Raw genomic sequence first — 25,297 nt, 5'->3', positions numbered from 1 at the left:
GTGCTATGGTCTAATGAAGTATTAATTGACTTGACTTGATTAACGTATTGAAAGTATTCTTATTTCTGTAACACATACCTTTTGCTAAACAATATTTATTACCCAGATCAGAGCGTTAAATCAATTTATTTTGTCATTGTTGTCGATAAGAGAAATGATCAAAAATAAACTTTCATTTCTATAAAGTGAACTTATGTCAGTACTGAAAGGTGAACACACTTCTTAACAGCTGATGTTTATTATCATCAACAACATGACACAATGTCACTGTACGTGAATTAAAATCAAGTAAAGTGTTGTGTTTCGTATCCTAATATTTATATTCAATTTGCATGCGAAACTGTTTTTCTGTGTAACTTTGTGATATGGAAGAACTAGCAATTGTGTACGTCAATGAAGACGAAACAAAGGGACTAATTGAAACCTGCGATTCATCCAAATGTGGAGAAGTCTTTCGTAGCATATCTGGCAAATACACTTTGTATTGTTCGCATTGCAGCCACAGTTTTCTGTGTTTGACCGAATTTACTCAGCATATCGAGGAGCACTTCCAGTTAATCAGTATAGCCACATCTATTGAACTCAATAGTGTATCGGTTTTGGATGATTTCAAAGACGGAATGTCCAATTCGGTTGATGTAAAAGAAGAGCCTTCGTTTAGAATTAGTAAAGTGAAAGTAGAAACCGACAGTGGTGATCAGATAAAGAGAAGAAGTAATAGAAAAAGGTCCAGTCATCTAGTAGATGATAGTGACATTGTATCCAAATCGAAAAAACCTAAAGTCAACAAAATCACCAAAGTACCGAAAGAACCAGCGACAATCAATAATATGTGGATTTGTGATATCTGCGGGAAGATACTGTCAACAAAAAACCACATTTACCAACACATGAAACTGCATCGTAATGCACCGAAAGAACACAAATGCTATCTGTGTGGATGGGAATTTTACGAAAAGGGCAATCTCACGAGACATCTACGGACGCACAATAACGATCCAAAGGCGTTCAAGTGTGAATTATGCAACAAAGGTAATGTTACGAATCTATCACCCCTGGTACATCCATAAGGAACATAATTTGGTTTTACTCATTCGGATAGGATTTGCCCAAGAACGTTACCTTAGCGACCACAAGAAAATCCACTTTCCCGACGCATCTTTCCTCTGCGCCACTTGTGGTAAATCGTTTACATCGTCCAGTTTACTGATGCGTCATACAATTGTCCATACTGGCGAAAAGAAGTACTCCTGCGACGTATGCAGTCGTGCATTTTCGCGGTCAGATAAGGTAATGGTTGATGAATTTAAGCTATGGGCCAACTTGCCTAAACTCATCGAACAAATTCTGATTTCAGTTGAAGGAGCACAAAAATGTACATACCGGTCTTAAGCCCTTTCATTGCTCGTGGGACGGTTGTAACAAAAGTTTTTCAGCGAAAAAGTCGTTACGATTTCATGAGTATGCTCATTCGGGAACGAAGAAATTCAAGTGTAACTATTGCGATCTGCTGTTCATCAATCCAGTGGCTAGACGATCACACGAAAAATCCAGTCATTTGGTGTGTTAATCGTTCAGGTTTCTGTGAAATCCGTTTTTGTAATGTAAATGAAAATTTTGCGATGAAAAATTACTTTTTGATCAGTCAATTTAATCAGTTAGTTCTTGCGTCGCCTCCGACTTACACCTACAGTCTTACGCTAAAAATCGACTCATCTACAGTGGTCTCATGTATTGCTTTCGTATTTTCTTTTGTAAGTGTCAACTTACTGTTACCATTAAGATTGGGCAGAGCAATCGCAGTACTCATTGCCTCTTTAACGTGCTCGTACATGGAAAACCCCGTTTCAGCTCGATCCAGACCACTTTTCTCCACTTCACTATCAACACGTAACTCCAGTCCTGGTATTTTATTAATGACAAATAAAATGACCGTGGTCATGACGAAGGCATACAGAAAGCCGACAACAGTATCCATTGCCTGAATTCCGATCTGCATCCAATTGCCATCTATCCAACCACCGGCAATAATCTGTCCATCAACTGCAGCCACTGATTTGTCGGCCAAAATTCCAGTCAATAGATTGCCAGCTATGCCACCCACCCCATGAATGACAAACACATCGAACGCATCGTCGATTTTCAGCCAGTGTTTGAAAGACATGGAAATATTGCAAACAACTGCACCTACAATGCCGAACAAAATGCTTGACGTTGGAGTAATGTATCCACTAGCAGGTGTAACTGCTACTAGCCCGGTTACCATTCCACAGCAAAATCCCAATGCCGACCATTTTCTTTCATGACGGAAGTCCATAACGGACCAAGTTATAGCTCCCACGGCTGCAGACATGTTTGTCGTTATCATTACCGTAACAGCCCGCAATGATGGAGCCAGACCACTTCCGGCATTAGCAATAAGCCTAACAAGAATAAAATGACAAAAATTCCACGATCTGACTTTTGCTGTTGTTTAACATACCAACCGAACCAAATGAAACTGGTTCCAAGGATAACGTGGGCCATATTATGTGGTGGTTTCTCACTAGTATCCTGCCTCTCCCCTACTAATAATGCGTATGACAATGCTGCGGCACCTGTACTGATATGAACGGGAGTTCCTGTTTTCGATCATCCATTTCATTAGATTTGATCGTCTCATCACACACACATTATACTCACCACCTCCATAATCCAGTCCTCCTTTCAGATTTAACCAACCGTTAGCATTCCAAGTCCAATACGTTAGAAAGTCGAAAACTAATGTCGACCAGAAGAATATGAACACAACGCATGGAAGAACACGGGCTCGTTCAACAACCGCACCGATTATTATTGTTGGTGTGATTGCAGCGAATAAACAGTACCAAATTCCAACAAGTAATGCAGGAATTTTCTTGTTTGCAGTGGCAGGTAAATCTCCGATATTTCTGAGCATGACATGGTCAACGTTTCCGATGAGCCAATTTCCAGTGTTACTTAAACACAGCGAGTAGCCAATCAAATACCACTAATGAGAGGAAAACACGTTACAGGTCACTGCATACTAAATTCGATCTAACTACAAGCGTAGTAGTAGTGCTAGTAGTGCTAGTAGTACTAGTAGTACTAGTAGTAGTGGTAGTAATACTAGTAGTAGTAGTAGTAGTAGTAGTAGTAGTACCGACAGCTCAATATTTTTAGTCTCTCTGGTATTTCAACGTTAAAGCAATAGGTGTGAAACTAGTAAAATTTGGATTTCCTGATATTTTCTGCTTTCCTAATCCTAATTCTAATTTCTGCGACTTGGGGAAGATCTGACAAATAGATTTGACAAATCCTTACTATACCTTGATTACGTAGATTGGTTTTAAGTAGACTTGCGGTTACCTATTTTCATATTACATATTGCCTTCGACAAACACACTTCGATGGAGCTTCCACAAGTCGAAACTGTGTTTCATATAAAATCGAATATGAAAACCTAATCTACCGATAATAGCTTGAGTTTGGTTTGCTCCTGCACTTCTAATGTTACTGTGAAGTAACCCCAAGCCCCATTCTAAAACGTGTATGATCATGGATGATGATCTTTTGCTATCGTCTGATGTTTGATGATATTGAAACTTTGATATCATTCGTTTAAGCCGAGGTCTTAACATACTTTTATATACGCTCACAGTACCCGTCTTCTCCGGAGGTCATCTCTTATATTTTTGTCGTTGCTAGCGATAAGCTGTTGGCACTTTCTGATCTGAAGGGTTAAAGAAACAATCATTACCTGAACGGATACCACTGCACACGACCAAAAGCACATCATTATGAGCGTAAGAGAGCTTTTACTGCAATTAATAACATTACGTAACAACATTAAATGAAATCCAAAATTGGATAATGCTCTCGGATATGCGTGCTTTTATTCAAAAAATCATTAAATGAATCAATCCAGTGCGTTACCTAGGAGCCAGGCCACTGTAGAAATATCCCACACCTGGTATCTAATACACATTTCAATCGAAATTAAGAATTATGAAAAAGGAATTGTAATTTCAAAAAAATCGAAATTACCATCAGCCATGTAACCGCTGTACAAGCCAATATCCATGTAATATGCCCTGAGTCAAATTCTGGGCTCGTTTGGGTGGTGAAATTGTTTAAGTCTTGGCCAACATCGACACTGATATTCTTCAGTCCAATAAAGTCTGTGGCGATCATCTCAGATCCATTCATTTTTCGCGAAAATCGTATTGCACTAAAATTTAACCGAAAAGCACAGGTGAACGTCGAGTTGTAATAAGAATTCTAACCACTTGTGTATTCGAATCAATTTATTATGATGTCGAACGAATTTAGCAGTGACATGAAAACATTCTATTATTGACTCAATACAAAATTGAAATAAAAGAAATGAATTTATCTTCCCATGTGTATGATCAATTATCATCAATGTCCACAAAACGTGCACAGTCATTACACTAACTGATTGAGAATATTCTTGCGTTGCGTTGAATCGCGAATTATAAATTTACGATAAAAAAAAATCATAATTTATGGTATTCAAATTCGCGGATGTCATGACCATCGTGACCGCATAATCAGTGCGTATTATATTACATTGGTGCCCGCTCAAGCATATACTACACTTCTCTCTCACTTCATAGATTCTTGTAATTTGTACTATCAACAAATACGTTCGAGCGTCTCAAGCCGAAGGAAAAGTGGAATTAATAGACGAAGTCTCGTGAACCTCATCCAAAATCAGTAGATTTTCCTTGAAACATTTACTGCTACAAATGGGAAAACAAATTCTTTGCTTAGTCTAGCGTTAGAAACGGGTATGAGACATTATATTAATGTGTAACTATTTGTAATTTGGTAAGTGAAGGTTACAACATCTCGTTCGGAATTGTTCAATTTTAATAAATTGCTTCAAATTATTCGTGTATTTCGGCAAAGTGGAATCACTCCACATATTATATTCGGATGGGAAGTCTAGTTTCCTCGTTCATCAGTAATATTTGCATTGACGAATTGACTAGTACCTAAAGCAATAGAGTCACTCAGACCATTTCAGGCTTTGGTTTGATGATTCTATCTTTCATACTTTGATTGAATAAAAATCGAAATACACCTGAAAAATATATGAATTTGTTCTGAGAATCTTTAATTGAATTTTAAACATTTATAAATTGTGTTTCCCCTGTTATTGTAAGTACTGTAATGAGGTGAGGTGAGATGTTTACTTATAATGAGCTCAATCACAAATTGATGAAATAAGTGGTCAATAGGTTCAACGTTTTCTTATAAAACAGAAAGGTGCAATTTAACAGTGAGTTTCACTCAACATGTTGAATTTTTTAGCGCACCTAAGACGTGAATGAAGTGGCTATTTTTCACATGCCGGAAGATATGTCTTCTGCTGCCGATAAACAAGACAAGAATAAGCGATGAGTTCTTGCACAGCACTGCTACTAGCACGAACATAGAAAATATTCGAAGGCTGATGAAATCACAGTAGGCACTGCGTTTCTGTTATACAGATAGATGACTTGTTTTCGTTGTATGAGTTAAAACATACAATACAAACAATCCTAAGCGGTAGCTCGTATCACTAAAGCCTCCAAATTTGACACTTGTCAATTCAGTGTTCATGCTAGTAGCAGTGCTGTGGTCACCGATTTGAGAAAATGCTATTACGTCAAACCTGCAGTGACAAGTAGAATATACAGAGTCTATTCCTTCGTTTGGTGTAATTATGAAGAATCTCTTACTTCAGTAGTTGTATCATAATATTTTCCTCCAGGTTACATTAGCAAGAACCACAGCACTGCTAGTAGGCATGGGCGATAATGATAATGATTATCGATAATTATCGATAATTATTGATATTTTGATAATTATCAAGATATCGATAGTTCGATATATCGATATTTCGGTCCGAAAATCAGATATTTATCGATATATTCCGATATATCGGTATATTCTCATGAATTTTCAGATAAATATCAAAATATCGATATTTTGATAATTATCGAATTTCGATATTTTGATAATTATCGATAATTATTAAATTATCGATAACGATATGATTAATCGATTATCGATAATTTCTTTCGATTGATATTATCGATAATTTTGAACGTCTCCCATCCCTAACTGCAACTAGCATGAACACTGAATTGACAAGTGTCAAATTTGGAGGCTTTAGTGATACGAGCTACCGCTTAGGATTGTTTGTATTGTATGTACAAAAAGTAAGACTTTCGTTGCCATTTATTGAAAAAACCTTGCATGTAATTCGGTGATAAAAGACTCTTTTAGCGAACGAAAGGTTTCCAGCACGAGCCAGAGACGAGTTCTGGAAACGAGCATGAGTTAGGATAAACAACGTTTACATGCTACATGCGTCGAAAACCGTACTTTTCATGTTTTAAGCACTACTGCCGCCCTCGTATACTTTTTCTCATCTGGATACGAGATATCACTTTACTTCCCTTGCATAGTAATGTACTTTTTCGCAATCCCTATGGTCGAAAGTGACTTATTACACACCTAGAGATAACAAGAAATTTGGTTTAGGTTTCAAAAGCATGTAATAGTTATTTACATGCTACATGCGTCGAAAACCGTGCTTTTCATGTTTTATGCACTTCTTTCGACGCCCTCAGCATGTAAAATCCATTACATAACTCGGTATAAAAGATGAAAAGTCTCGTTTTCGTGTGTTTATTGACCTCGGCTTCGCCTCGGATCAACAAAATTCACACGAAAACTCTACTTTTCATCTTTTTATCCCTAGTCATGTAAAATACTATTACATAACAAGGGATAAAAAGTTGAAAAGTAGAGTTTTCGTGTGAATAAATACACGAAAACGAAACTTTTCAACTTTTATACTGAGTTATGTAATGGATTATACATGCTATAACTATTGTGTCAATAGTGTCGAATGTAACTTGAACTTTCGCAACCGTGAATCGAAGGATTGTGTAAATATTTTTCTTCCAAAATACTTTTAGAAGGCCCGGCAACGTCTTCCTTCTAAACTCAAAATTTTTATTTAAAAAAATGTCGTGAGAATAGGGAACGGTCAAAAACATCGCTCAGGTACAAGAAACTCATTTGAAAATTAGCATGAATGATCTTTGAAAGCCAAGAAGCGTAAGAATTCTACAACGATTACAATGGACGGGAAAAAATTAGGTCTGGTATCTGGTAGAGACCGAAGAATAAGTTTGATGGGTTTCGCGTGTTTCATCTCTTTTGTTTTGATTCACGTTTACTGTGTTTCGTGCCTAACACTTCGGGATTAACGGGATGGGTTGTTCATTAACTAAAAAGACAAAATTTTCCGGTACTTCTAATCATACTTTGTATTTCTTCTTCTTCTTCTTCTTCTTAGGATAACAAAATTTAAAACATTTCAAACGATTTCTATTTTTCTAACTCATCCATCTTAACCACTTAAGTCAATGTCAATCGTTACAAGCATACACTACACATGTTGCCAATAACATAAATGTTTTGGATGCGACCACACAACTTAAAAAAATAGAACGCCGCGGCTCATTTATTCTTCTGTGCTCTTCGGCACGACAATCATGTCCATTTCCGATCCAGTGGCAACATTTGCTGGTGCCGTTGTCACTGTCGTTTGCTTTTGTGGTATCAAATTGACCACTTTGCGTACCGTCAAATTGCGATGATTTAAAATTCCAGAATTTAAAATCGGAAAAGTTTTCGTGGCCGGTTTCAGTACAATGGTGTTGGGCGTTTTGATTTGGGTGTCACCCACACGAATAATATTCTTCACGGTTGTCTTGTCCGAGTCAACATTTATTACAATTGGCTTGTACTTGGCTTGCTGAGTGGTAATCGATGCAGTGCTGGTATTCGGCGATGACTTCACTATTGTATTGTTTACAATTTCGACCTTACTGCCTGGCAGAAATGATGTTTGCTTGAAAACTGGTTGCGGTGTTGTAGCTGTTGTTATGTTCATGGTAGCGTTTGCAGTTATCAGATCACTTTTGTTGGTGGTCGATGATATGGGACTCGGGCTGGGTGTTGATACAAGCACTCTTGTATATTTAAGCGGAGGCATCGATCGTATTGAGCCTGGAGATGAAGTTACCGCTTTCACCTGACCTGAACGGTTCACGATGACCATTTTATTAACCGGTGGTGTTGTCATCGTAGATGTTCGGATGGGAGTGGCAGCGTTGACTATTATTCGATTGGCTTGGGATGGAGATATGATAATTGATGATGAAGATGGTGAGGCCATTGTCACTTCGGGTGTTGCCTCATTTTCTTGTATATTTCCATCGTTATCGGCAAACAGGATCGGTATATCGAAAATGTCCGCAGTCGATATGTCCGAATCTAGTTTAGTGGCCTCACTGGTTGTGGACGTCGTGATAATTTTATTGATTTGTGCACCGGATGCATTTGTGGTCTGATTGACAATGGTGAACTTTGTGGGATTCAATGCAATCGAAGACGTTGGTTTTGATTGCGGTGGTTTTATCTGCACAGATGACAATATTTGTGGACCCGATCCGGAGGATAATTTCAGAGGCGTGAGCGACGATGTCTTAAATTGACGAATTTCGTTCGTTGGCTGTGCACGCACAGTGTACTGTATCGGTGTGTTATTTTGTTGCTTCACCGACGGATTCGGTTTCAGGGTGAAAACTTTCGATGCATTAGCAGCGGCTGATTGTTTGATCTGAATGAATTGACTCGGTGGCACTACTTTAACGTTCTTCATTTGCCGTTGAATGTTCAACGGAATCGTAATGATTTTGTTGGCACCCGTTGCCGGGACACTGCTCTGTATCGACGACGATGGTACGGTTCGTATGTCCAATTTGGCTGTTGTGGTTGGCACAACGTTCGTCAGTATTGTGTACGATGTGGTGATTTCACTGGCTTTGATTTCCTTGATTGTAGTCTGATTTTTCGGTAGAATACTCTCGATTGCCATGTTCAACGCGTCGGCTGATGGTTGGGCAATTTTTGGTTTCGTTTTCTTTGGAGAACTTGGTTGCGGATGAATGCGTGGACGACCGACTGAAAATAATAATGAATGAAATTAGTAGTAGTGTCGTGTGTCAGGCATAAGATCAGTAATAAACAACGCCATAAACTAGATGAAAAACGATTTACCAATCCAAAGCAAAAAACAGAACAATGAGTAATGTCCATACCTACCCCTGTATCAAAGACGTTTTTCTGTCGTTGAGTTTTAGAGTTACTACGGGCTTAGGTTGATAAAACGAGATTGACTTGGAACAGTGTATTCAAAACAGATTAAGCTTAAACAGCCACTTGTAAATGCAATGCATCTAACTTTTATGTTGCGGAATCTATTCTCTTACAGTCGATTTGAGAAGCAAGATAACTTCAGAAGGAATTGCCAAATGGCAGAACAATTTAAAGTTGAAATTTGCATGTCTTCCCCGAGTGGCAACCTAAATAAGTGATCAAATCCCTCCTACCCAAACAAGTGATCCAACCCCTATCACTTTTCTTTTCGAACTTTTTAATACAGAAACAACTTTCAAGAATTTTTGTGAAAATTCTAACCAGCTTAACACCACATTTGCCCGGTGAGTCTCTTCAGAGTGATTCAAAGGGTAAGTCTACCGAATAAATTGTAATCCCATCCTGTACACTTGCATGCCCGCGTTAGTTCTGCTAGCGATCGAATATGAATTTTAAAGGGCCTTACCATTATTAACGGACGATGTTTTATACTGCGCATTTTGCTGAGCTTTCTGCTTTAAAATATTAAGCAGGTGTTCGCGTTGTTCGTTGTCTTCGGTGGAAAAAAAGATAAAATAAAAGAAAAACTTAAAAAAAAACTTAAACATTTTTTAACGTGAATGGAATCGCATGCATGCATTCGGTAACGTGTCTTCTTATAGTCATTTGATTCCGAGTAAAACAGAAGACCGGTCGAACAATAACTTAATGGAAAAACCACAACAACAAAACAAACATTGAAACGAGGAGCGGTGCTCTTCTCCATTTGGTACATTCAGTCCTAGAAGTGCTTCGCCCCTCGCATTGAAAACTTTGGCTAACAGAAAATCGGAACATACCTTTTCTGGGAGGCACTGAAGATATTTTCGAAAGTCCGTCGTTCGTTCGAATCATTTTCGCTTTGGGTACGTCCGGATCGGTCAAACTGATTTTCCTCTTTTTTGCCATAACACCGTGCGGCGTCAAAACTCCCGATTTATTGTACGAACTGAGCGCATGACCACCATTCGTATGCTTCGTGGCGATGTTTTCGTTTTGCAGATCTCTCGGTGCTGGCGGGTTTATTATACATGTGGACGCAAATTCCGAAATTTCATCCTGTCGAAGACATTTCAATGAAACATCGAACAAAATTGAGATTTGATTGTTGAATGTTTACCATAATCATATTGTCGACCATCGTTTGAGTAACGCCTTCGATTTGTCTTTTATGTTTGCCCACTCGAAGTGCATCGTCAGCCGAACCAACAACAACTAACGATGTCTGGGCTTGCATTTTCTCACGTAATGATTCGATTTCTTCTTGACTGAAAACAAAATTGGAACGAACGTTAGAGCAAGGTCGAATTGAAATGCGTTGCGAAAAAATAAAGTGATCGGGAAGGACACAGTAGCTCAGGAATGACCTACTCAGAGATTGAGTAGAGATCAAAACCCATGACTTATTCGAGTGACACCCTTTTATCGAATTCAGCAACTTGGTTTCTGCGAAGGACCATTTTTTCAACGCTCAACACACTCCCATCTAGTTTTCCCGATCAAATATTGTGCAGCTTTTCTTCTTACCTTGATCTAGCCGAATTCTGTCCCAACACAAACATAACCGGGGTGGTCAAATCCAAAATTTTGTCATCCGGCTGACCACGCACACCGTTCAATGTGTTGAAGGCAAATCCCATACAGATCACCGAATTGACATTTTCCACCAATGCCACTTGTAGCGCAACCGCAGCGCCTGCATTGAATCCCACCAGTATAATGTGACGATTGGCTGATTCCAGGCGTATTTCCTGGATTTTTGCACGCGACACTGCGATCATTTGCTCGGACACTGTTTGTATCGGCTGGTGTTGGATCAGCTTTCCCACAATGTTCATTTGAATGGGAACGACGTTGGCCATAGATGAGAATAATGTGTACCATCGTTGTTGGCGTGATGTTGGCGCTCCCATTACGGGATTTGATGGCACAATGACGATGATGGCGTTACCAGGCAATTTACGGTTCTGTGGAGTACATAATTGTAGTGACAAGTTCTGCAGTTTATTTGAGATGCTTACCTTCGGCGTAACTTGTGGTTCCCAGGCACGTTTTAAGACCGGTCCCAATATGTCCTGGTTATGATTAATTGGTCGTCCAAACATCATCCGGTCAGCAAGAACAGGTACTTTTGATTTCAGCGTCTGCAGGATGTCCAAATAACAAGCCATATAACTCGGTGACAAATTATCCATAAGTAGACCGTGAAGCCACTGTACAATTTTTGCCGACCAGGCCACTTTTGTCAGTGCTTTGCGCAATCGTGACACCGATTTGTCGATAATCGATCGCCTGAGTACTGGCTCGTTGGGACGATCCTTGTTGGCCAGTCGGGCCAGATGATCCTGATCCAGTATGTTTGTGACCGCATCGAATAGTGTGTGCTCCAGCTTCGTCCAGTTCAACTTCTTTATACGATCTTCCCAATTTTCGTCGTCCGAGCTGGCCGTTTTCACATTCATGGCGACTTTTTCGAACTCTTCCATTGCCAATTTGGCTGCATCTTCATTGTACGGTGGTATTGGTGGATTCGGCTCAGCAACATCAATGCCCTAAAGAGAAATTTGAAAATTTTTAGTCGTTCGCTGACGAGTGTTTTTTCTCGTAAATTACATCATCATGCGTATGACAAGATGGACATTGTGGTGGCCTGTGGACCATTATTGTTTTGGTAGTCATTACTTGAGCACCTTCCATCGGGCGCCAATCTCTTGAATAACTATGTTCCATTTGAAGTATATTATCAAAATGAGTCTGGAATGGAGAAAATGTTGCGTTAATATCAGTAAACACTCGCTCGTATACACTACACAATGACGTGAATTTATGTTAGAGATGACTATGAAAAATGAAATCAAACAAAATACACCAGGGCGATGAGGTTATGTGAACGTAATTTATGATTTTTCTGGCTATCATGTAATGTTATCGCAAACGTACGTTTCTTTTATTGCAAGTACAAGACATTAATATGGATAGCAAATACTTTGATTTCTCTAATATGTAAAATTGACCGTAAAAGAATTCTGTTTTAAAATAACAATCTAATGAAAACACACACTCAATTGCAAGAGAAAAATCCCATTTAGGAGTATTTATAATGAGAAGCAGGTCACACTTGCACCACTTGCACACACTGTTTAAACCATGCAAAAGTGATTGGCAAACAAAATTCAAAATTATCTACCACACAGTAAGTACCCGGACTCTTAAGTTTCATCCGAAATACTGTCCAAGAACATGTTTTTTTGCAATTTCAATTTGGAGTTAATGTTTGGCTACACTGAACTATTTGCGAAATTCGATGGCGTCGATAAAAAATAATAAATTTCCCTTCCAACAAAATTCGGTTGGGAGCGGCCGTTGTCGAAACTCAGATATACCGTACCCAGTAAGACCTTGTCGATATAACTGTATAATGTTACCCGACCGACTTTTCTCGTCGATATTTTTTTCAGTTATCAACTTTATGGGTTTGTTCCAGGGTCATGGTCATATGAAATGTCACATAACCTAATTCAAATTTCGAATGAAAATAAGGATAAACGTAGATTATGTTGCTGTAGATGAAGTCGTTTGTGTTCGTGTTGTCAAAGTCCGAGTGTACATGCACGTACAGTCTTTGGTTATTTACGTTGTACACACACCTATGCTCAACCTGCTCAATTGCTTTATGCGAAATTAACAGGTTTACAATGAACTGCATCGTGCACTGTCTATAGAATGAAAATGAAATCAATTTGTAGTGAAAGCTTCATGAAATATGAACAACGTGACGATGCCCTTTTTTTATCTCGAGTTATGTTGACAACGCTACGCTACACACGCGCTACACATGTGTAGCAATTAATTTCATAAATTTGTTTGTTGTGGAATGAAAGACGTGCAAAGTATCAAGGCTGTAAACTTTGGGGAGGTCTCGCAGATACTGATACGCGGGTGAAACACACAAAATTTGACGTTTTCATACATTTTTGTAGAAGATTGATTCTCAAATTTGACAATTTCATCGTAGGTGAATTCTGTTTTGTGTGTCCCCGCATAACTAATAAAATGGCGGTCTGTGTGACCTCCCCAATAGTCTATAGACTTGCAAAGTATAGCGGTTCGGTTGTCAAAATGAAAGTCTTTTCCTTGGTTAAACAGTTGATGTTGCCTTAAAACTTCGCTAAATCACCACACTCAGTTAACACAGTGTTAAAAGAGCGTAAAAACAGTGGAAAAAACCAGTTAATTTAACTGATCTCGATGGGTGATATGTCAAAATGAGTATTCTCTTTTAACAAGGTAAGTTTAAGTAACTGGTCCGAATTATAGTTCCGTCTCTCTCATCACAACAGTCAGCACTTTATTTGGATACAGTGTTAAAATGACATAAAAAGAAGGGAAAAAACCAGTTAATTCAACTGATCATCTCGATGGGTGATATGTCATAATTTCTACTATCTTTTAACACTACACAAACACGAATTTTGACTGGCCGAACGAACCATAGAGTTACACTCGAGAGGTGCCAAGGTGGCGCTGTCATTATTTAAACATGTCTGGTTTTCCATATATTTTTGTGGTTTCCTTTGATCGACAGCGCCACCATGTCAACTCTCGAGCGAACACGATTTAATGCACAGAGATTGGTTTTCATATAGATCGATTAAACCAGAGGATTCGCTCAGTTCCGCTGTATATTTAATTTTTGTCGCTGTATGGTATACAGTGTTAAAAGAGCGTAAAAAACAGGGGAAAAAACCAGTTTATCTACTGTAATGTCATAATATTCACAATTTGGTGACACTTTTAGAATCAAAATGAGCAAGATTTAAACACGTCATTTTCAGAACGTGAATTTACGAACTGAAAATTTCGATAATGTTTCATTTGCGCACGGCTAACTTCGATAATTTCTCATTTATTCACGGTGAACTTCGATAATTTCACATTTATTCACTAAAAATTAGCAGATTCTTGACAGTGTACTAGATCCGAGATTTTTTTGTGGGGAATATGAATTGACGGTGTCATGGCGTGTTGATGTTTCAGTTTGATTTTTTAAATTAGTTCTTTATGGTGATTATGACATTACAGTAGATAAAATCTTGTTCATAACACGGTAGTAAATGGGGGTTTTGCGCACACGATGTGTTGCCGAACTCGCTTCGCTCGTATCGGCAATCTCACATCTAGTGCGCATAACACTCCCATTTACTACCTTGTTATGAAAATAGCTATTATTCAACTGATCTCGATAGGTGATATGTCAAAATGAGTATTCTCTTTTAACACTGTATTGATTCTGCAAGAACGGGTGGGTTTGTTCGCTTGTTGTATGAAAAAAAGATTTGTTACATTTGTTCGGGAAAACTTGCGACAACATGACACAAGGTAGTTTCAATTCCCAGTAACCAGTAACACACATCGCGAAATATGGCTAGTTATTACTGGGATCAAAAATTATAGAAATGACCAAAATATGTATAAATTTCAACATTTTTAGTAAAATTGCATCATGACATGCAATACAGACCACAGAAAAGGAACCAATATGGACTTGAATAATACCTGATGTGACAAGTCACTGATGTAGTTCATTTTCAATAACATTTTATAATAACTGACGTCCTCGACCATCAGCGATAGGTCAGCACCGTTCATTGTATCAACTTTCATGTTTAACTTTTATTTTTCATTTATTTGGCAAAATAAAGTAAGCTTTGTGATTGACACTATGTGAAAATTGCGAACACTTAATCGATTGAGAACATTTTCATATTTTATCAATTAATCACAACTATTGCACGTGAATTTATTCGCGTTAAACGATTCCTCCTGCGACCGGCGAACGAAAATTCTAACTTTTGTTAAACTCAACGCGTATTAATGCCCGTTACATGTGTGTGTGGGTCTTGTTTTGTTTTATTTTTGTAAACTGTCATCAGTTGCGTGAGAGCTCTCTTGTGTGTCGTACGTTAGGGGTTTTTTGTTTGTTTTTTAGTTCTTTTGATTTTTTTATTTTGAAGTGACGTTATTGTTTCATGTTATGAGTCTGTTAGAATTAGCTCGTTCGTTGGGCATTGTAGAGACAATCAAATTGGATGCGGGAGCTTTGACAAATTCGAAACAAAATTTTAAATATTTGATTGTTGTGGACTTTGAAGCGACATGCTGGGACAAAGGAGAAGCGAAATGGAGACAGCCCGAAATAATCGGTAAGAATAAAATAATTCTGAAATAAGATCAGTCGTCCATTTGGCGTTATAATATGTTCGAGTCGATGTTTAGAAGGTTAGAGTCACCTGTGGGATGCAATTTCAACCACAGCTTAGGCCGCTTAAGTTTGCATCGTGAAATCATTTTCTAGGTCTTTATCCTTAGACTATGACCAGGACCCTTTTCAGGCCTTAGAAAATAAGTTTGATCGTCCTCTCATAAGGTGAATGTAAATTACATAGTTCGTCGGTCGCAGAGGTTTTCTGTTGCGTACGTCTAGTCACAGCATTGCTCCTAGCCAAGCTTTGCTGTGGTCTAGTCTACACTATGTACTGCTGATTAGTCAAGTTAAAGCCAACAGCTAAATGACGCTGTTACGAGCCTTGATTCAGTCTCTAATAATTATGATAGGTCAGAAAAGTTGGTTAGAAGATGATTCGACTGATCTGTTCGGTAGTCGGATTTCTTTTTAAATCAAAATTGTATATCGGAACACGACGATTGATCAACTGATGATCACTTGAGCACACCCCATTGAGAATGTCCCCCATCTATAAGACACTCATTTTTACACATTTCAGAATTCCCTGCCGTCTTGGTCGACCTGTATGACCAGAAAATATTGTCCGAATTCCATCAGTACATCGTGCCGATTGAATCACCCACATTGAGCGAATTTTGTGTTAATTTCACTGGAATCACTCAAGAAACCATCACCAACGATGCAGTACCGCTGCAAACTGGATTACTAAAGTTCAATCAATGGCTTACCGAATCGATTGAGAAATACGAACTTGCCCTACCGAAAGTGGGTGATGAACACAGCGCTACCTGTGCATTTGTCACATGGTCGGATTGGGATTTCGGTGTGTGTCTGCGGAAAGAATGTGACAGAAAGGGCATAAAGAAGTCGCATCACTTTGATCGGTGGGTGGATCTGAAAGCAACGTTCAAGGTAGTTTCTTTCAACGGTTTTCTATAACTGTAACTGACATTACAACTCCATACAGGACTGGTACAAGTACCGACCGAAGAATTTCGCTGATGCAATGAAATTTGTTGGAATGATTTTCAAGGGTCGCGAACACTCTGGAATCGATGATGCTAGGAATATAGCTCGATTGGCTTGTCGACTGGTTCGTGACGGTGCTCCGATCTCAATTACAACCGATTTATCACTGCCGCCGACTAACAAAGAACCGGCGAAAAGAAATGGTCTGAATTCTGTGATAACAAATACTTAGGTTTCGAATGCAATAAAACGTAAGACGAAGACTGCGATCTTTTCGGTTCATTGGCCCTATTTTAGGGTGAATATACAAATGCAGCGCCATATTCTTTTTCTACAGCGAGAAAGCTTATGATGTCTATCGAGAATTGCTGTACTCTAATAGACAAAAAAGTGGGTTGGGAAGCACGGTCCGAAGACAAGTGTTGCACACAAAATCTTAAAAATAGAGTTGATGTCAGATGCGTAGTCCAATCTCACGACCAAGTGAATAAATTCCTACTTATGGATCCATTGTGTTAAAAGAGAGGCGAAAAATTGAAATTTTGAAAATCGTCCCAACACGAAAGAACTGCCGCAAATAAAATCTGTCATTGTAAACACACACATAGTGTAAACACTGTACACACTCACACACCTAGAGAGCTCCTGTCAATTTTCGTCATTGAAAAGTAAAAAAAAACGTGAGCGAGTGCCGGGCGCTATTGCACAATAGAAATTGTAATTTTCACACAAAATATTTTCGCGATTTAAAAACACGAACTTACCAAAATGATGAGCAACATTGTCAGATCAGCATTACGTGCATCCACGACGCGAATGTTCAATTCAGTTGGACGCCGAGATTATGCCCGTACATTGTGGCACATGTCGAAGCCGGACATCTTACCGGGGGCATCTAAGCTTACACTGAAAAATCCCAATATGACGTGCAACTGCGGCTGTGGGTCTAATCACATTCATACAAATGGTAAAAAAAGATTCACTTCCAGTGGGATGTTTCCTCCTACATTACAGCAACATAACCCCACAATTTCGCGGAACGTACAGTTAATTCCCTGTCTCATTCCACAGCCGAAAAGGACCTCGTCACTTTCCTCAACGAAGAGATCTCGGCCGAAAAATCTACTCAAAAACCCATTCCAACCGAAATTGACGGCTTCAAAATTTCACTGAATGGTTCCGACGTCGAGCTGACCAAACAAAATGACAAGGAAAAAATTAAAGTTTCGTTCAACATCAATCACACGGTCGATACATCCGATGAACAGTACGAAGAGAATCAGTCCGACGAAAAAACGGTGGCTGATATGAAAAGTACACCCAACTTTGAAGTGGATATCATTCGTGGAGGAAAAACATTGTCGTTTACATGTTCATTTTTGAAGGGAGTGCCACAAGAAGAAGAATACGGTGAGTTGAGAGAGAACGATGATGCGCCTGAAAAAAGTCCCTGTTTAGACTTATTGCACTGAAAAATCGATGGCACGAGAGACGACGACTTTCTGAAGAAACGACGAGTTCCTGAAAAAGAGGTGAGTAGTCGACGATTCTTCATGAACTTACCTTTTCTTCAGGAATTCGTCATTTCTTCTAGCCTTTTGAACATTTCGTACAATATCAATCTACAAAATGTTAAGAAACGGCGATTTCCTTAAGAAAGTGAGAGTTCTTGACTACTCACCGCTTCTTCAAGAACTCGTCGATTCTTCAAAAAGTCGACATGTCGTCGATATTTCAGTGCAATTTTTGGCTTATGCTTACATTGATGTGGCCAAACGGAGAATTTCGTTTTTAGTCGAAGACGAGGGGCGCCCGCTTAGTCCATCCAATCCCAAACGACTTAGTCCAAGAAGCAGGGCATCCCTCAGTCTGAGGCCACCTTGAGGCGACTTGTCTTACAATTTCCCATTTTTTCCATTTCTCAGATGATGTGTTCGGTATCGATGAAGTCACTATTTTTGAAGGTGAATGGAAAGACAAGAATTATGCCGTTGCCGGTGACATTCTAGATGGAGTAAGTCGAATAATTTAATTGAAAAATTGGTCAAATTTTAATCGACCTGGTTCGGCTTTCAGTACTTCTACGATCTGCTAATGAATCTACTGGAAGATAAGGGCATCAGCAACGAATTCGTCACGAAATTGTCCACGATCAGCACAAACTATGAACACGCCACTTACGTTGGATTGCTGGAAGCAATTTCAAAGTTCACAACCGGTGGAAAGTAAAAACAATACATCAGTTTGTGACAGTGGCATTTAATAGACTAGTTTTATAAGTGAACAAAAATGAAATCGTCGTTGAACTCATCAAATAAAAGGAGAATTCTTGCAGAAGGTTAAATGAAAGGAGATTTTTATTTGCTTGGCAATCTTTCCAGTGAGCTTCTATCGATATCATTCGCAGATAATAGGCCGCCCCTCTGACTTATGCATTTTGAGGCAGATCTTTGCATTCTTAGGACTAACTGTTTGACTAACTTTGCTGATCCGTTCGTGAAATTTGACGTATTAATCGTAAACTAAGGAAACTCTGTCGTGTTCCACCGCAACTTGTTCATTTTAATTGTTGTCTCGCTCCTTGTCCGTCAGGTGAAATTTTTAAACCTTTACCTTTACTGCGTTAAGTGATGACTATCAATTTGTGCATGTGCAAGGTCTTTGTGGGATCATTTACACATTTAGTTGTTGTATCAGCTTACTTCAGCTTGATCTGTAGACGTCCGGTTCACGAAACATGATCATGCTACCTGAACTCGAAATCGGACTCCGTCTCGGGGCAGGCTAAATTTAATTCATTCAAAATAGACTCAGTCGCCAGAACTAGGCAATATATCGAGTATGATCTGTAGTCAGCGTCAGAAGGTTTCTGTTGCACATAGTCATAGTGAAAGTATTCAAGGTTAATCAGGGTCAACTTCAGATGGACCTGTCTTGTTGCTGTTGCATTGTTTAGAGTTTCAGTCATGAATGCGTTCCCAACTTTAGCGCTGACAAATATGATGGAAAGCCACTAGAAAAGTCATGTGAATTCGAACTGTTGAAGACGAGATGCTTCGGGGTAGGGTAATCTCGCACACCACACAAATTCATGGTGTGCGAGATTCACATCTAAGTGGTGAATCTCGCACAGTCATGACTTTTCGTTACATGTCGTAAAAGGACGCATACTATGATCGCGTGTGCAAGATTCCCCGACACCGATGCTTCGAACCAAGACTTAATTTGTTGAAGATTGAAGATAACAGAATGGTCGACCATTAAGTAAATCGAAGAATTGTAAATTTTTTTGCTTATTTATTCAACAAATTTTCTTTACATAGAAAAATGAAAGATTTCACTAACTTCATAACAAGTCTTCCAGCTCCCAATATCTGATATCGTACCCTTCCTGAAATGGCCCAATAATACACTGCGACGTTGATCGCAATACGTAGATTTCTCCTTGAGTTTTTGTTTTACTGTGACAATACTTTCGTTGGTGATTTCCTGTTCGAGGAACCATGACAAATCTTCAGTCGCAAGTTCCAAATCACGTCGATTTAGTTCGCCAGTTGATTGCATCGCTTCGAATAGAATGCAAGCAAATAAATGCTGATTTGTATCGATCGTCGCAGACTTTCGACGACACGTTTCAAGAAGATTACCTCGTTCCGCGTCAGACCTTCGGTTCCTTCCAAGTTTTTCATTCTACTCTCTACTAAGGCTCGGAACAGGTCAGGTCAACCTGAAACCTGACCTGAAATATCTGTTAACCTGACCTGACCTGAAATTTTATTACCTGACATGACCTGAAGAGATCTTCAACCTGTTTCGACCTGACCTGAAAAAACATGATCTGACCTGAGTCTTTTTTTATTTTTTTACATTTCTGATAATTTTATAAATTATTGCGAAATTATATGAAAATTCTATTCTGCTAAGTATTTATAAATTAAAAACGAAAAAAAAAACATTTTGAAAAACAGTCAAGCAATGAAGGCTATTTTAAACACAAGCCTGATGTTCATTTAGATTACTTTTAAGAGGCATTACACCATTACTACAATACATCCCACCTAACTGATTTATTTTTACAGTCAAATGATATGCCTCAATTGTCCTTGGAGAACAAGGACATAAATGTTTTGGAAGGCCCATTCTGGAACATTTTCCTCTTTCCCTCCATAGAGCTATTCTCTGGAGCTGTTGACGTTATTACTCCCACCAGATGCGCTCTCACACACAAAACTATCGTATTTTTCATTCCACTTTAGAATCGTCAGCAGTAAGCTTACCGGTTAATGACAGCACAACGTAGAGAAGTTCGCAAAATATTCACTACAGTCTGCGTGTCGTTTTTTGCACAATTTGAGCTATCATTGTGAAGTTCGTCTGATTCGACCGAATCGGTAGCATCTTGAAAATTCATCACTTCTGAATCATTTGATTCGTCCATTTTGCGGTGTTCACCTTTCGAAACGATAAATTCGGTTTCACAATGTTTCTTTTAAGTCATCTCTATGTGTGGAGGAAAAGTCGGTTGGACGAAAATGTCTTTCTCTCTCTCATTCCTTTATTCAATGTGACGTTCAACTTGAATATCAGCGCCTCCCATTGCCACCGTTGCATCTCTGTTTTCTAATGTCAGTCCTAGTGGAACTGCTGGCACCTTTTTGTTGTTTTCAATGGATGTTATGAAGGCTTGAGCAAATTCTAAGAGAAGTTGTCCACTATCCGTGCCTCTATTATATGAATTCAACCAGTTCGGAACAGCTCCGAAAATATGCCTTTCAACAATTCTTCCGAATTCCATATCTTCAAATAGACTCTCTTTGGGCACCTTTGTTGGCGTAGACATGTTCATGTCGTTAAGTGCCTTTAAAAAAAAATCAATTTCGAAGATTTCTTTTCGTTGTTCGTTATAGTCATACCTGCCGAATTCGTACATGAGCATATTCATGTATAACGAGTGTCACGACGTCCAGAGCTACTAATACATCGCAATCACGAGATTTTCGATGTTTGTACCTTTTGGCATCGAAGTGACCTAAATTAATATAAACCCAATCGAACCCTGAGAAACCACGCAATTCCGTCTTTATCAAGTCGATGTAACTTGCACCTACTTCTCTTTTGTTGGTATCTTCAACTTTCACATTAAAAGCATTTTCCATCAAACAATCGATGCTCCCCAATACCTGAAAAAGCAAACGAAAATTGTACTCAGTGCATAAGTCAACTATTTCACCGCTGCTCAAACGCCGAACTTACAGAATCGTTTGATATGGTTTTGTACGCCAATTGCAACCATGCCCTTGACGAATCATCCTCTGGTTCGTGTATGACTATAAATTCAAGGTTGTTGATGTAACGTGCTGATTCGTGTGCCTTAAGATTCATTTTGCTGATGTGAATTAATAACTGTAACTGTATTTTCGTATAGTCATCTTGATGATTTTCTTTTACGATAATGCGTCGGAGTGTTTGCAATCCGTGCCACGGATACTCTCTGTACAGCGGGTTCTTACAGAAGTTGAATAAAATAGCGGCGGCCATACATCTATGCACGAAACGTAATTTTTAGTTTGTAGCCCTAATTATTTTGCACTACATTTTTACTGATAAAATTCGCTGGTGTCTGGGTGCGCCATAGGAATTATTATTTGTTCCGTGTCACTCAATTCGTTTCTTAGCGAGTCCATATTAATCGCTTCACCATCAAACAATACACTTTTGTATCTCAAATTTTTCCAAAATATTAATTGCTTCGTTTGCCATTTCAATAGAGGATGCCAGCTTTTTTCCCAATAACAAACTTAAAATCCAAATTAAAAATTACAGGAATTTTTTGTTTTGTTTTGCTTCATTCTTCAAATTTTAGACACGATCTGTCAAAAATTGCGATTTTTAGAGTTGGAGCATGTTACTACCACTGCACAAGGTATATAAACATACTGAAGGTAACGCAAACCTCAGGGAATAGCAAGAAATACGGACTCCAAGTTTCGGGTGAATATAAGATTGGTTATGTTGCAACCGTGACGTTTAATATAACTAGGTCCCACCTTTTGGTCAGGTCAGGTCCCTTGACTGACAATTTTTGCAATGTAATTTTGATCAGCTTATTTTTCATTCTTAAACTTCCTAAGCATAAATCACTATCACCGATACAATAATTCAGTTTTTGATATGCTATAAACTAACTTCAATCTGTGATGAGCTGTCAAAGAGTAAACATCTCTGCGAAGTCAAGGACATTCAGTCGATGATTGGCTGTCAAAGTGTAAACATATCTGCCAAAACAAGGACATACTGTAGTCGGTGATTGCCTGTCAAAGAGTAAACATCTCTGAAAAACTATGGTATACTTCAGTCGATGATTGGCTGTCAAAGAGTAAGCATCTATGCCAAGACAAGGACATACTTTAGTCGATGATTGGCTGTCAAATAGTAAACATCTCTGCCAAAACAAGGACATACTGTTGTCGGTGATTGGCAGTCCTCAATGGCATAATGTCCTCAATGCCTCACGAGAAGTCCTCAATGTCTCACAAAACTCTCTTCTAAGTCTCACGAGAAGTCCTCAGTGGCTCACAAAAGTCTCGATAAAGTCTCACAACGTCTTCAATGTCTCACTAGAAAACTAAAAAAAGTCTCACTCAAGTCCTAATGTCTCATAAAAGTCTCAATATCACACATGTCTCACGAGTCCTCAGCGCTACAGAAGCGCTACAAATGTCTCAAACATGTCTATATCTGTCGAAATCAGATATCTCACTACCATATTAAAATGTGTGAGGATTTGAGACATCTCAACTCGAAAAATATTTCTACTCGGGCAGTCCATACAAGTCGGAGCACATACGGATTTGCATGGCGCCACCTCAAACGAACTCATTTCTAGTGGAAATTTGCGCTAGAAATGAGTTCGTTTGAGGTGGCGCCATGCAAATCCGTATGTGCTCCGGCTAGAACAAATTTGAACGTTTGGCCATACCTATCTATTTACTTTCATTGCTGCCAAGAGCAAAGTTCTGAAAGAACCAGGTTAAGACGGTTAAGACAACTCTGATTTGATCACGAAGGCGGTGACACACAAATTGACACACAAAAAGTTAATATGAAAAAGGCAATGTAACAAAAACAAAATTCCGAATTTTCCTAAAAAACATTTTCTTCAAGTTGATTTCACACACAATCTGTACTGAGTGCGTTTACCTATACAGTGTTTAAGGAGAGCAATTTTTGATCACTTTGTTTAAACTGGTCTCGGGGTCACACGTCAGTAGTTAACACTAGTACGTCAAAATGAGAGAAATCACATACAAATTTAAACTGGGCTCAACTCTCAATTTCTTTTTTCATTGATAAATATTTGACAGCTGAGCCCGAGACCAATTAAATTTAACTGGTTTTCGCTCTCCTTAAACACTGTATTGAGAATTTTTGTCAATATTTGGTCGTTTTCAAATTCCATTATCGAAATTCCTTTTATCATTTAAGATAAACAGTCAGCCCTTCCATTAAATCAGGGAATCATGAAATATCTGTTGGAACTCTTGCTGGTCAAGATCGAGAGAGAGAGAGAGTTTAGAGATCGATTACATTGGACTGGAATTAGATCCGTTGCACACCGAAGGGTTTGCATATGAATTGTATAAAATGCCTAGTTATGCTACCGCACATATATATAGACTGTCGTCGCTTTTTCTTTACATTGATCCATCGTGCATTTGGCCCTCAAGAAAGCGATGTTTATGGTTGTTTCATTTTACGATTGGCTTGACTTAGTTGAATAAAAACTCAAATGCTTTTGAATTTTAGAAAAATCTTTCTTGTTGTGTTTTTATTGGAAGAGACTTTCAACAGGCTCTCACTGCTGACAGATCTAGTCAGAAATAATATATTTTTAATTTAAGTTTGCTGATTCTATTGGAATTTTCACAGGCCACCACTACCACTAGCCTCGTTCTCGTTAAGAGCATCCTCGGGACCCATCTCGTCACCAACAATACTTTCGCCATCGAATTCCTCTTTTGTGATTGTTACCTTTGCTCCTCTTAGAGAGGATGTTAAGCCTTCAGGTACGAAATCTCGTATAATCTAAAGATAATTATTCTGTCCCCTTTGCTCCGTGTCTATCAGAAAAATCGTCCATCGAACCGTCACCGCTATCGGAATTCGTGGGAGTGCTTACCGTTGTTTGTACTTTCGGAACTTCTGGCGACAAATCGAACAGCACTCTCCACGGAAACGTTTTGCATCGTTCTCGAAACGGAGACCTAAAAAAATCAATCACCACGGTACAGTTGACATAACCGGAAGTTGAAAATGTAATTTTGGAGGTACCCATTTCTTTCGAGTAAATTCATCAGCTGCATCATTTCACGTTCCACATATTCTTTCACATCTTCCAGTTCGATACGAAAATAAACGACATCCTCGACCGGTGTGCCGTTTATGTCGTCGAGCAATGATAGAAAGGGATCGATTTGACTAGAATAAATTTTACATTTACCGAAACGTAAACACTTGGAATGATTTTAAATTGTTTACTTCGCATCAACGGCACCAATTTCCTCCTTCAACTCCTTGTAGCGTTTCACCAGACCTTTCAACAACTTCAACTGAAATTTTATTTTTCGTTGCGTTTCTTCCATTTTAAATGCTTGTGTCACCAAGACGGTTTTTCTTAAACCGATAATTTGTGTCATTTTTGGTTAATGTCCCGTTATGCCTTTTTATTATTGTTGTTGAAAACAATTTGTTTTAAAATGTCACTGATGTCATGGATGCGATGCACGCGCTAAG

At 38.7% G+C, this 25,297-nt stretch overlaps 7 protein-coding genes across 18 annotated transcripts; 3 read left to right on the top strand and 4 right to left on the bottom strand.

The window, feature by feature from the left end:
* The first annotated feature begins 231 nt into the window (after positions 1-231).
* LOC119071934 (zinc finger protein 664-like) lies at positions 232-1,649 on the top strand. The gene is made up of 3 exons (XM_037177056.1): positions 232-1,032; positions 1,103-1,290; positions 1,358-1,649. Exons 1-3 carry the CDS (start codon positions 366-368, stop codon positions 1,568-1,570), a joined length of 1,068 nt encoding a protein of 355 aa, XP_037032951.1. The 5' UTR covers positions 232-365; the 3' UTR covers positions 1,571-1,649.
* On the bottom strand, positions 1,641-4,412 carry LOC119071907 (ammonium transporter 1-like). 2 transcript variants are annotated; one of them, XM_037177022.1, is made up of 6 exons: positions 4,048-4,412; positions 3,878-3,977; positions 3,761-3,821; positions 2,683-3,010; positions 2,483-2,621; positions 1,641-2,423 (listed from the first exon to the last, which is right to left on the bottom strand). In XM_037177022.1, exons 3-6 carry the CDS (start codon positions 3,797-3,799, stop codon positions 1,688-1,690), a joined length of 1,242 nt encoding a protein of 413 aa, XP_037032917.1. In that variant the 5' UTR covers positions 3,800-3,821; positions 3,878-3,977; positions 4,048-4,412; the 3' UTR covers positions 1,641-1,687. The 2 variants fall into 2 exon arrangements, with proteins under 2 accessions (XP_037032917.1, XP_037032916.1); XM_037177021.1 differs by having other exon boundaries at positions 3,937-3,977; positions 4,048-4,405.
* A 2,914-nt stretch (positions 4,413-7,326) lies between these two features.
* On the bottom strand, positions 7,327-15,199 carry LOC119071880 (KAT8 regulatory NSL complex subunit 3). 10 transcript variants are annotated; one of them, XM_037176963.1, is made up of 8 exons: positions 14,845-15,179; positions 11,902-12,042; positions 11,310-11,840; positions 10,816-11,255; positions 10,409-10,556; positions 10,089-10,347; positions 9,716-9,802; positions 7,327-9,054 (listed from the first exon to the last, which is right to left on the bottom strand). In XM_037176963.1, the coding sequence occupies exons 1-8, from the start codon at positions 14,950-14,952 to the stop codon at positions 7,550-7,552; spliced, it is 3,219 nt and encodes a 1,072-aa protein (XP_037032858.1). In that variant the 5' UTR covers positions 14,953-15,179; the 3' UTR covers positions 7,327-7,549. The 10 variants fall into 10 exon arrangements, with proteins under 10 accessions (XP_037032858.1, XP_037032859.1, XP_037032862.1 ...); XM_037176964.1 differs by lacking the exon at positions 14,845-15,179 and adding an exon at positions 12,476-12,661; XM_037176967.1 differs by lacking the exon at positions 14,845-15,179 and adding an exon at positions 12,490-12,632.
* LOC119071953 (ERI1 exoribonuclease 2-like) lies at positions 15,190-16,767 on the top strand. Its single transcript, XM_037177083.1, has 3 exons — positions 15,190-15,491; positions 16,074-16,447; positions 16,503-16,767. The coding sequence occupies exons 1-3, from the start codon at positions 15,323-15,325 to the stop codon at positions 16,734-16,736; spliced, it is 777 nt and encodes a 258-aa protein (XP_037032978.1). The 5' UTR covers positions 15,190-15,322; the 3' UTR covers positions 16,737-16,767.
* A 341-nt stretch (positions 16,768-17,108) lies between these two features.
* LOC119071951 (complement component 1 Q subcomponent-binding protein, mitochondrial) lies at positions 17,109-18,853 on the top strand. 2 transcript variants are annotated; one of them, XM_037177080.1, is made up of 4 exons: positions 17,109-17,444; positions 17,552-17,914; positions 18,430-18,518; positions 18,581-18,840. In XM_037177080.1, exons 1-4 carry the CDS (start codon positions 17,273-17,275, stop codon positions 18,731-18,733), a joined length of 777 nt encoding a protein of 258 aa, XP_037032975.1. In that variant the 5' UTR covers positions 17,109-17,272; the 3' UTR covers positions 18,734-18,840. The 2 variants fall into 2 exon arrangements, with proteins under 2 accessions (XP_037032975.1, XP_037032974.1); XM_037177079.1 differs by having other exon boundaries at positions 17,133-17,471; positions 17,576-17,914; positions 18,581-18,853.
* Positions 18,854-19,795: 942 nt separating this feature from the next.
* LOC119071939 lies at positions 19,796-22,524 on the bottom strand. The gene is made up of 4 exons (XM_037177063.1): positions 22,106-22,524; positions 21,758-22,046; positions 21,418-21,684; positions 19,796-21,362 (listed from the first exon to the last, which is right to left on the bottom strand). Exons 1-4 carry the CDS (start codon positions 22,186-22,188, stop codon positions 21,060-21,062), a joined length of 942 nt encoding a protein of 313 aa, XP_037032958.1. The 5' UTR covers positions 22,189-22,524; the 3' UTR covers positions 19,796-21,059.
* A 1,806-nt stretch (positions 22,525-24,330) lies between these two features.
* LOC119071966 lies at positions 24,331-25,248 on the bottom strand. Its single transcript, XM_037177097.1, has 3 exons — positions 25,043-25,248; positions 24,836-24,982; positions 24,331-24,768 (listed from the first exon to the last, which is right to left on the bottom strand). Exons 1-3 carry the CDS (start codon positions 25,198-25,200, stop codon positions 24,600-24,602), a joined length of 474 nt encoding a protein of 157 aa, XP_037032992.1. The 5' UTR covers positions 25,201-25,248; the 3' UTR covers positions 24,331-24,599.
* Positions 25,249-25,297: the final 49 nt, after the last annotated feature.

Source organism: Bradysia coprophila, assembly GCF_014529535.1.
Source record: "Bradysia coprophila strain Holo2 chromosome IV unlocalized genomic scaffold, BU_Bcop_v1 contig_5, whole genome shotgun sequence".
Classification (NCBI taxonomy): domain Eukaryota; kingdom Metazoa; phylum Arthropoda; class Insecta; order Diptera; family Sciaridae; genus Bradysia; species Bradysia coprophila.
The sequence above is the reverse complement of the archived record's forward strand: the minus strand, read 5'-3'. Positions and strand labels throughout refer to the sequence as shown.